The sequence below is a fragment of the Pseudonaja textilis genome, chromosome 2, assembly GCF_049901715.1.
Source record: "Pseudonaja textilis isolate UNSWEBS1 chromosome 2, rPseTex1.2, whole genome shotgun sequence".
Lineage (NCBI taxonomy): Eukaryota > Metazoa > Chordata > Lepidosauria > Squamata > Elapidae > Pseudonaja > Pseudonaja textilis.
In genome coordinates, this window is record NC_141991.1 from 7,713,233 (window position 1) to 7,724,775 (window position 11,543).

Genomic DNA, 11,543 nt, shown 5'->3' on the forward strand with positions numbered 1-11,543 from the left:
ACTCAATCTATTTTGCTGGGAAATACTACACTCTGCAAGAAGGTGATTCCTTTGGAAGGAGGATATATGAAATGTGTAAAAAGCAATATTAGTCAGAACAGCTGCATAAATCGGATATCTTCTACGTTATCCCAGGCTTTGAAAGTTTCCCATGACTGTTGTATAAATCAAACAGTCACTAAGAGGTCTGACATTGGTAACGGGGCATATGTTCTCTGTAATTGGATGTGGCTAATGTGGAAGTGGGAAAGTCAAGCCTCTGACAATACCTATCATCAGCATTTAAAATACTTTCCCCTTCCGGATGGGTTATGGTTGTTATGTGGGGACGCTGCCTATCAACAGTGGCCAAAGAATTGGTCTGGAGTATGTACTATAGGTTTTGTAATTCCTGTCATCTATAAATTGGAGGGTTTACCGATTGGGATGCGTATTCGTAATCGCCGAGAAGTTGATTCTGGCCTGACTGTGGGTGGTAATTTGTGGACTCAGATTTCTAGGGCAGCAATCCCACCTTTGGGAATAGCTATGAACTATAGAGATATTCATATTTTAAATAATTTTACTGTTGCTATGTTTAATAATACTATTAGAAGCATTAAGATGTTGAATGAAGAAGTGTCTGAAATTCGCCAAGTTACTTTACAAAATCGTTATGCTTTAGACATAATGTTAGCTGCTAAAGGAGGAGTTTGTGCCTTAATTCATTCACATTGTTGTGTTTTTATACATAATTATGAGCCCAACATTACAAGAACTGTTCATGATATGGAAGACCTTATAGCTGAACACGAAGCAGGAAAAGATGGCTTCAATAAGTCACTTTGGGCTTTGCTATGGGATTGGCTTCCTGACAGCTCATGGTTACGTTTATTGCTTCAATTAGTTGTGATAATTGTTGTTATACTTATTATGTTATGTTGCTGTATTCAATGTATTCCTAATATATTTCAAATATGCACCTCAGCCTTTCAGCGTATGGGACCAGGTCGCGAGGGAACTGTGTACTATGCCACTAAAACACCCCCCCATCTTTGAATAAATAAAAAAGGAGGGAATGTGGTAATATATTTTATTAATCATTTTCTGTAAGTCCTTTGTACAGTCATTTCGCATAGATCTAGGGATTTGCAGACACTCCTGGTGGGGGCAGTAGTGCCTTTGCAATGGGTGTTTTATCCTGTTTGATCTGCGGGCTTAGAGGGACCAGGAAAATAGGTGAAAGTTCAAGGTACACAGCAGAGACGTTCCCATGGGACTTTCCGTGCCTGTATATTCTCATGGGACTTTCCCTGCCTGTATGTTCTCATCCTGTTGAGGTCATTGTTTTTGATTCTGTACTTTCGATTTCTTTCTTAAATGCTACCTGAGTTCGCTCGGGGCTGGCATTTGCTCAGGACGTTTCCCTGCATCTCATTTCAAGTGCCAGACCACCACAGTGAATCCTCTTATGGGAAGTTAAGGGCATCGGAGATCCTGAAGCATTTTCCACACTCTGCACATTTATACGGCTTCTCTCCGGTGTGGATCCTCTTATGTAAGTTGAAATTGCCTTTTTCTGTGAAGCTCTTTCTGCACATCTTGCAGTGATATGGCTCTTCCCCTGTATGGATCCTATTATGTAAGCCTAAATTGCTGCTTCTGCTGAAACTTTTTCCATACTCCAAGCATTCATGGGGTTTCTCCCCGTGTGGATTCTGCTATGTACATCACAGCTTTTTTTTTGCACTGAAGCTCTTTCCACACATGCGGCATTCATATGGTTTCTCCCCAGTATGGAGCCTTTTGTGGCAAGTGAGGCCCCACGAATGGGTGAAACCTTTGTCACACTCGGTGCACTTATAGGGCTTTTCGCCTGTGTGGATTCTTTTATGGGTATTCAGATGACTTTTTGACTGAAGCACTTCCCACGCTCGGTGCATTGGTTTGGTTTCCTCCTCTGGGCATACTAGTTGGGAAGTTAAGATGCTGGATGTACAGAAGCTCTTTCCACACTCCAGGCATTTCTACGGTTTCTCCCCTGTGTGGGTCCGTTTGTGGGCACGAAAGCTGTCAGAACGAGAAAAGCACTTTCCACATTGCAGGCACTGAAAGGGTTTCTCCCCCATGTGGATTCTGCTATGTCCGATATAGCTACTTTTTTCACGGAAGCTCTTTCCACACTCCATGCATTGAAAGGGTTTTTCTCCTGTGTGGATCCTCTCATGTGACTTCAGATGACCTTTTTTCCTGAAGCTCTTTCCACACTCCATGCATTTAAATGGTTTTTCTCCCGTGTGGATCCTCTCATGTGACTTCAGATGATCTTTTTTCCTGAAGCTCTTTCCACACTCCAGGCATTTGTATGGTTTCTCTCCTGTGTGGATTCTGTGATGGTCAGTAAGGGATTCAGAGAGACGGAAGCTCTTTCCACACTCCATGCATTGAAATGGTTTTTCTCCCGTGTGGATCCTCTCGTGTGACTTAAGAGGACCTTTATCACTGAAGCTCTTTCCACACTCCAGGCATTTATAAGGCTTTTCCCCAGTATGCATCCTATTATGTATGGTTAGAGAAGAGGTGTTGCTAAAGGTTTTTCCACACTCCAAGCATTTATATGGTTCCTCCCCAGAATGGAGCCTTTTGTGGCAAGTGAGGCCCCATGATTTGGTGAAGCATTTGTCACACTCGGTGCACTTATAGGGCTTTTCGCCTGTGTGGATTCTTTTATGGGTATTAAGGTTACTTTTTTTACTGAAGCACTTCCCACACTCGGTGCATTGATTTGGTTTCCCTCCTCTGTGGATACTTTGATGGGAAGTTAAGATGTTGGATCTACAGAAGCTCTTTCCACACTCCATGCATTGAAAGGGTTTCTCTCTCGTGTGGATTCTGTGATGGCGATTTAGGGATTCAGAGCGACGGAAGCTCTTTCCACACTCCATGCATTGAAAGGGTTTCTCTTCCGTGTGGATCCTTTCATGTGACTTAAGATGACCTTTTTGACTGAAGCTCTTTCTGCACTCCAGGCATTTAAAGGGTTTCTCCCCTGTGTGGATTCTGTGATGGCGATTTAGGGATTCAGAGCGACGGAAGCTCTTTCCACACTCCATGCATTGAAAGGGTTTTTCTCCCGTGTGGATCTGCTTGTGTGACTTAAGATGACCTTTTTGACTGAAGCTCTTTCTGCACTCCTGGCATTCAAAGGGTTTCTCCCCTGTGTGGATTCTGTGATGGTCAGTAAGGTATTCAGAGCGACGGAAGCTCTTTCCACACTCCATGCATTGAAATGGTTTTTCTCCCGTGTGGATCCTCTCGTGTGACTTAAGTTGACTTTTATTACTGAAGCTCTTTCCACACACCATGCAGTGATATGGCTTTTCCCCTGTATGGGTCCTATTATGGCAAGTGAGGTCACTTGCAGAGCGGAAGCTCTTCCCACATTCAAGGCATTTATATGATTTCTTCCCAGTGGGGCTTTTTTTCCAGGAATTTGGTTCCTTGCTCTGAGTAATCCTCGTTCTACCCTCCCTGAGTTGATGCAACCTCTCCTCTCTGTAGAGGTTTTGATGGGAAGTACGGGAGGCACTGCTTCCGAAGCTTTTTTCCCTATCAACATACCGATGTTGCTTCCTCTCTTCGTGGCCCTTCTTATGTGAATTAAGATCACTTTTCTGACTGAAGGTCCTTCCACAATCCAGACATTTGTGTGGATCCTCTGCTTTGTGAATTTTTTTATGCAATGCAAGGGAACAGCTTGTACTGAAGCTTTCTGCACACTTTGTACAATTGTATGGTTTCCCTTCTACTATTCTTTCACGTAGAGGAGGAGGAGGAAAATTCCTTCCGGAGCATTGCCTGCTTTCATCTTGTTTCTCTCCAGCAGGGCTTTGGCAACAGCCACCTAATCCAGATTCACCTTGGAGTGTTTTGCCATACCTTGAACACATTTCTTTTTCATGACAATTATCTGCGTCCAATAAGACACTGATATCTGCACATGGTAAACCAGAGCAATTCTCCAGCTCCTCCGTTAATTGTTTTTCTTCTGAACTTTGCTTTCCATACAACTTTTCTGCAACTTCCTTTTTGTCTTTTGGCAAAGGTGCTGCTACCTCTTGGCCAGAATCCTCCATCTCCCATCTGTCACCTGCTTGCAACAATAGAAAAAGAAAAGTTAACACAAACTTAGGTGCAAAAGGGATCAAGCACCACTGCTGTATTTGAACAGTACCAAACTTCCTCCCAAATCACATTGGTTCAAAACATGGTGTCAATCCTAAAACCATTTGGGATCATGTTCAGGGTTGGCACAGCGAGGCTGGGCAGAGCTGTGGGAATGGGAGGGGGAGTAGAGATAGCTGGGCATGTGTAGCCAAAATAGAATTCTTTCCCCTGGGAACCAAGGATGTTCTCATCAGCACCTGGTGAGGCACATGAGGAAAACAGCTGGACTTGGACTGTGACCTAATTGGACCATGTGATGGATGAGTGGACTGGGGGGAAGAACTTTGAATTGGGGGGGGGGCGAAACCGCTGGACCTTCAGAGTCAGCTTTTCAGCAGCTGTGCCAAAAGGACTTGCCTAATAAATCTGTACTTTGAGGATTCATCAAACCTCAGAGTTTTGATTCTTTTGGGTCTGTTACTTCGAACCCTGACACATGGTGCGATGCTTAGGATTAAGTTGAAATAAGATTTTACCTTCGGCTCTCTCTTGTCCTCGGTGGTACAAAACGAAAATGTGAAAATCTTGGCTAAGATCATTTAAATTTTATGGGGTGAGAACCATCAGCTCTACTGCTTCAGATTTAGCTCAAAGGAAGCAGAAAGGACACTTAAAAGAGGCCTTCATTCATTCATTTGTTCATTTATTCATTACATTTATTGGCCTCCAGCTTGCCATAGGGAAACCCTTGATGCCTTATTATATTAAAAGGATAAAAATATATATAAACAATAGTGTACAAATACAAATACTCAGTTCTAAGTAAAAGACAATAGACTTGATGATAGAGAACCTATTGGTTTACTTTCAATCTGAAAAGATAGAAATGTTGACATCCTTGGACCTGGGAAATGAGCTTCAGCCTCATCTCCATGAAGAGGTTTTTCCTTGAAAAAAGCTGGTTCTCAGTTACCCTGAGGTGTTCATTCCTCCTTATCCCAAAGGGGCTTTTTCTTAAGGCAACTGGACTTTCTTTTTTCCTTGAACATGTTTCCCTTCTCATCCAAGAAGCTTCTTCTGTTCTGATTGAACGGTGGAGGGTGGAAGGATTGATATTCCTTGCAGTCATCTGGACATAAGCACTCTTTCCGACTGGATGATTGCAAGGAGTACAAATCCTTGTGTTAAATCTGTGGATTCTTATCGGGCTCTTAAGTGTCATAGAGTCAGTATAGACCAAAAACAACAAAATGAAAGCAACTTCTAAAAAGCTTTCTACAAAGTGGGACAGGCAGGATTGGAAAGAGGCTAGGATGGGAAACTTCATGTGGAATTGAAGGACATTTTATCAGACTAAGTAGGAGTAGAAATGTACAGAAGGATGCTCCAATCTATTGCATACATCAAACAAATTAAATATTTTATCTGAGCTGCTCACGTCCACCACCCAGGGGAAACCTGTCAGGGAACTGGTCAGTAGGATCCAAATGAAGTCAGAGATGCTGACACAAACTTGATATAAATTGATGTTACATGTATGAATGTATGTATGTATGTAAGTATGTCTATATGTATGTATGCCTGCCACACACTGTAAATATATATTTACAGTAAAATTTCATCCAGTTGGTCTGGAAAGTGTTGGAAAGCTTCATCAGCACACCCAGCTTTACTTGTTGTTCGTAAGTTACAGTAATTACTATTTTCAGGATCGCGCAAACCAGCCATGAAGGGCTCCAAAGGTGTCATGGTACTCTTCACCCGTTGTTCGCTTTAGCGTTTCAAAAACGCTGCGTTAAAATGCTTCCCTAAATCGGATGAAGACTAACGGGACTTCTTTTGGGGATCGGATCATCAATCCAAAGCACAAGGAGCTGTTCTGTTTTTGAAAAGAGGTCTGTCCTATTTCTCGTGATTATGGCATCGGCTCCTGGAGCTGATTTAATCGCCTTTTTCATCTTTTCTTTAACCTTAAGGATCATGCATATGGTGGAACAAGCCAGTCCTCCTCCTTTTTCTAAGGTCTTGACCTTCTTCCCCTCTCATGGGCTTTAATTATTTTCATTTTCAAGTCCAAATTGATACTTTTCCTTTGTTTCTTACCTCCATGTTGAGCCGGAGTAGAGCTTGGTCGCTTTCCTTGGGAAGACACTTCTAGCCTAAGAAAGAGTTGATGGAAAAGGCCAGTATCTTGTCCTGGAGAGAGAGAGAGAGAGGCTGGCTCAGAGTTGTTCAGTAAAATCAATGCTATGGTTCAGGGAGGAAGTATAGTAGGGCAATAATGTGTCTTCCTACTCTGTCGACCATTTCTTGACAAAAGCATAGCAATGGTTGCTGCAGTGTACAGTATTTGACAGTCTTTTATTTACAGTACTGTATTAAACTGTGGTTTATATACTCCATCTTTGTGTTTAACCTGTTCCACTTGGTTATTTGTTCCCTTCCTGCACAGCATGTGTAAGATTGAATTTGATTCTTAGCAAATGGGAGAGACTGAATTGTGAAGGCCAGTACTCTCCTTACTGTCCATTTGTGAAGAAAAGCCAGGCTTCATAGAAAAGCATGAAAACCTGAGATAAATAGCTTGCCAATTTGAAAATCAGCACTTTAGAGAAGAATACAGCAACAAAAAACAAATAATAGTACTACAGGAGTTGACGTGCATTAAGTTTTAAAATATTATTTTACACTACAGTAACATAATCCCTTACCTAAGGAGGCAATGTTCCTCTTGTTTTCCAGCATGACTTCTTGGTACAGGGCTTTTTGCTCAGAATCCAACAGGGCCCACTCCTCCACGGAGAAAAACACAGCTACATCCTCAAATGATACCAAATCCTGACACAGGGAGGGGGGAAAAAAACCCACAGCGTATTCCATGAATATTCCTAACAACGAACACTTCAATGAATTACAGGCTAGTCTTCTTCTTAAAGAAAAGCCACAGCTTCCAAGTAGGGCAAAGGAGCATGTAGGATATTGAATTTAGTATCTGGAAGAGTAAAGTCTACAATAGGCCAGAACACAATTGTAACTGATTAGAGTGCTGACTCATGCAGGATGCAATCTGCGCTACGATTGGCTGCTGTAAGTAGAAAGGGGGCGTTTCCCTTTTTCCCTCCTTTTTTCCCCTCTCTGTGTTCTGCATGATGCTTCAGATTTACCTCAGGATGTTCCTCTGTTTTCCTATCTTACATTCTTCCTTTTGTGGATGATGACAGATTGTTGTAAATTTGCATGTTAAATATATTTATGATAATATAAAAGTCTCCAAGTCTATGTCAGTGTCTCCAACGTCATCTGGGCAGCTGCTGTGCTCTCTACAAAAGCCAAGCTCGGACTTTACTTTTTACTTTGGGCTTTTATGTTCACCGCTTTCAAAAAAACCCAGAGTAAAGACCACACCTGGAATACTGAGTTCAGTTTTGGTTACCACATTAGAAAAAAGATGGGGAGACTTTGGAAAAAGTGCAAACAGCAACCAAGGATTAAAAGCTTTGAGACTAAATGAGACAAAAAATAATTGCAGGAACTGGATATGGCCAGTCCAGAGAAAAGAAGGACCAGGGGAGACACAATAGCAGTGCTCCAATATTTGAGGGGTTTCCAGTATTTCTGGGGTTCATGACAGTGAGAACAATTAACTAATGGAACGGTTTGCCTTCAGAAGTTTTGGGCTGGAGGTTTTTAAGGAGAGACTGGACGGCCACTTGTCTGAAAGGGTATAGGGTCTCCTGCTTGAAACAGGGGGAGGGACTAGAGGATCTCCAGGATCCCTTCCAATTGTGTTATTCTGTTATTGGAAGATTGGCACACCTGGGGAGGGGAGGGGAGAATCCTCCTACCTGCGTTGGAAGCTCAGCCGCTGTTGATCCTCCATTACAAAGAACTGGGGTTCCGGGAGATGAAGCCATGGCCACGAGAGGGTCTAGGAGAGGGGAAAAAACAGCAAAGGAATAATTGGCTATCAAACATCCGAAGGATATTCTTGAGCATCCAGTGCAAAAGGCTGATTTTAGCCTATTTCTAGATTAACTAGGGGACGGACCCCTTTAAGTGAGTCCTTTGCAGCCACAGCAACAACACACAAAAGCTCATTCTGGGTGAGAGGAAAACCAAAAGGTGTGGAAGGACCAGGGATTGGATTCAGAGGCAGATTATCTCAGCTGTGAATGTGTGCACGCCTCTTTAAATGCACCCAAAAATGCAGTTCAATTGAACGATGGGAACGAGGAAAGGAAGGCGGGCGAAGAGATGGAAGGGCGTCCGGAGGAGCCTTGAGCCGATGCTCTCTCCTGAGCGGGCTCGTCTTGAGCGGCTCCCCGAAACAGCAGCGCCTGGGAGGGATCGCCCCCCTTTTCTCCCCGCCGGTTTCGCAGCCCTTCAACTCGGAGCCTCCTGGACCTGAAACGGCGCCAGAGCAAAGGAGGCGACGGGAAACGGTCGGGAAGGGCCGGCAGAAAAGAAAGGAGAATAAGAATCATCTCCCCAGGAGGAAGTGGGGGCGGCAGCAGCGATCTTAGCAGCGCCCCAAGAAGCTGCCTGGAAGGCTCACCTGTCCCGGCATTTCCCAGGAAAGAAGAGGGAAGATAGGGAGGGAGGGAGGGAGGAAGGAGGGAGCTTTCTACCTGGCCCTCAATAGGAAACACGCGGCTTCTTCCTCGACTGGAATCCGCTCTCCAAGAGACCCGGGCAGGAAAGGATCCGCGATCGCCGCTGGCCACGCTTCCTTCCTTCCCGGCCACGCTCGGGAATCCCCCTCCCCGGAAGGACCCCAGCCAGGATTTTGCAGAGCCCAAGCCGGAAACGCGTATAGCTCCTCCCATTTTCTACAGGGCGGAGAGCGGGGATCCCCTCGTCTGCCCCCAACCTTCTGCCCCGGGGGAATCGGTCCCGCGTGGGAGGCTCAGCTGGGCAGGGAGTCCAGGGCTGCTTCGCCCCAGGCAGCCCAGAGAACCAGGGGGGAGAGGGAGGGGACGAGGCCCAGGGACGGGAGCAGGAAGGGGAAGGGGATGCGGAGCCTTAAAGTGAAGGAGCGAGTTGCCCTTTAACAGAATAACAGAGGTTTGAGGGACCTTGGAGGTCTTCTAGTCCAACCCCCAGGCAGTCAGAGAAAGGGGAGAGAGGGAGGGGACAAAGGTCGGCAGGAAAACGAGCTTCTCTTATCCATTTAGCATAGTCCTCAACTTACAACTTACTCCCTTCAATGACTAACAGTCAAGATTGTGCCCTAGTAACAAACAAACAATGGCTGTCTTACAAATAGTCCTTGACTTATGGTCATTGGAGTAGTGGTCGAAGCTACAACGGCATTGAAGATACTGACTTTTTTGCACTAAAGACGGGTGCAGCCTCCCCATTGGTGCATTTTGCCATGTGCCATAGGACTGTGGAAAGGGAACTTCACCAGGACAGGGGTGACACCCAAGCAGGAAAAATGCCAGGGGAACATCAGGCTAGCCATAAAAGCAAACTTGCATAGGAAAAGAGATTTGATAAAAGGTATTGAAAGAAGCCCCCTAGACAAAAGCCAAGTAATTAAGAAAGCTAGGGAAACAAGAAAAAGAAATCCCTTACAAACAAAAGGTCATGCCAAATCAGCAAAACAAATAGACAAAAGACAGGAGATTGCCACCAAACAAATATAAGAAAACATTAGGATGAAACTGATAATCCAATCAAACCACCCCACAGAGTTTACCCTCTGGCGGAAATGAAGACAACCCCCTGACAGGATTTAAAACATTAAGAAATACAAACACAAGCACTCACACACAAAAGGAGAAAAGGTATAAAAATCAGGAGTTTATTACACAAAGCTGGCTAGCCCCAGGAACGCAGACTTCTTGCTATCTCTTGCCTTCCTGAAAATTAAAGGAACCCGCTTCCAAGTAGTTGTCTGTGTCCCAGCAGGAAAACCGAATCCTCAGAAGAAAGGCATTTTAGAGCCTTTCAACAGGACATTTGGGGTTCTGAAACAAGCTGAAGCACTTATGCCTTGATTCTAAGTTTACCCTGTTAAGTGGATCTCCAGGGATCCTTCTATTTAGACCAGGGATGGAGCCCCTTGACCATTTTTTGATTGGTGGACTTCAACTTCTAGAATTTGAGAAGGTTGAAAAATGCTGCTGTAGTCCAGAGATTGGAAACTGAGGCCCGTTTATGACTTGTTGGATTTCAGCTTCCAAAATTCCTGAGCCAGGGAGTTGAACTCCACAAATCCAAAAAGGAGCAAGATACACCACCCCTGATGAGACTCTGGCCTTCCAATTGCCAGAGGACAAACTGTGCATCCGGCCTTGTTCCCAGGCAAAACTGAGCCTTCTCCAAAGAATCTTAGGTCTCTTCGCCATCTTCCCCCTTCTGAGAGTTTAACTTTTATTGTGAATATTCAGGTTTTATTGAGGATATAAAAAATAACTGTAAAAGACAGACCAGAAAATAAAAGTTAAAATAAGCAAAAAAAAATAGTGAGAACACCTGTCTGAGCTTCATGAAAACAAATAACCGAGGCCTGATGGATTACATCCCAGAATTTTAAAGGCTCTGGCAGAGGTCATCTCAGAACTACTGCACCATATCTTTCAAAAATCCTGGAGCACCGGGGAACTACCAGAGGACTGGAAAAGAATTGATGTGGTTCCCATCTTCAGAAAAGGATTTAAAAAAAAAACAGACCCAGCAAACTATAGACCAATCTGCCTAACATCAATACAAGGGAAGATACTGGAAAAGATAATAAAAAACAGATCTGTCAACATCTAGAAATAAGTAATAACTAGCAACATGGGTTTGTTAAGAACAGATCATGCCAAACTAATCTTATTTCATTCTTCAACATAGCGACTAAATTAGTAGACCAGAGAAATACTGTGGAGATAATATATTCAGATTTCAGCAAGGCATTCGACAAAATAGATCACAACCTACTTCTTAGTAAGCTAGAAAAAGGTGAAATAGATAGCACCACTGTTAGGGATACACCCTAGCAGAATGTGCACAACAGGCAGGCAGGCAAGTATGTGAGATAAACGTTTTTGTAGCTTACACTCAGTAAAAAAGATACACTGTGCTAGTTAAATAGTTTATTCCAGTAAGAGTTTTAGCATAGTGAAACCGTCCATATATCATTCACTAGTTCAGTCCGTTCAGGGATTATTAAGTTGCAAAATCCAGTGTCTAAAAAGAGGTTAGTAAACTTACAAATATCAGTCCAGTAATATATCTCCTCGCAGTAGAGATATAAGTCAAACCTCCTTTCTTCCTTCAACGTTCAAAAACTCAGCAGCAGGTAACATGCAGTTAGCAAACCAGCAATCCAGCAGGTTCTCTTGCTCCCTCTTATGGCGGTTTCACAACCGCACCCAAAATTACATGCTTTGCAGTTTAAAGTGACA

General features: G+C 43.7%; 1 protein-coding gene across 1 annotated transcript; it reads right to left on the reverse strand.

Moving 5' to 3' along the window:
- Positions 1–1,940: 1,940 nt before the first annotated feature.
- LOC113455091 (uncharacterized) lies at positions 1,941–11,130 on the reverse strand. The gene is made up of 4 exons (XM_087927833.1): positions 8,775–11,130; positions 6,858–6,984; positions 6,250–6,342; positions 1,941–4,132 (listed from the first exon to the last, which is right to left on the reverse strand). Exons 1-4 carry the CDS (start codon positions 8,970–8,972, stop codon positions 2,007–2,009), a joined length of 2,544 nt encoding a protein of 847 aa, XP_087783959.1. The 5' UTR covers positions 8,973–11,130; the 3' UTR covers positions 1,941–2,006.
- Between the last annotated feature and the right edge of the window lie 413 nt (positions 11,131–11,543).

Excerpts from the sequence above, each read along its gene's own strand:
- LOC113455091 (XM_087927833.1), bottom strand. The coding sequence starts at position 8,972 with ATGGGAGGAGCTATACGCGTTTCCGGCTTGGGCTCTGCAAAATCCTGG. Across the intron at positions 6,985-8,774 it reads TGTTTCCTATTGAGGGCCAG|GATTTGGTATCATTTGAGGA; the intron begins GTAGAAAGCTCC and ends TCCCTGTGTCAG. Across the intron at positions 6,343-6,857 it reads GAGGAACATTGCCTCCTTAG|GACAAGATACTGGCCTTTTC; the intron begins GTAAGGGATTAT and ends CTCTCTCTCCAG.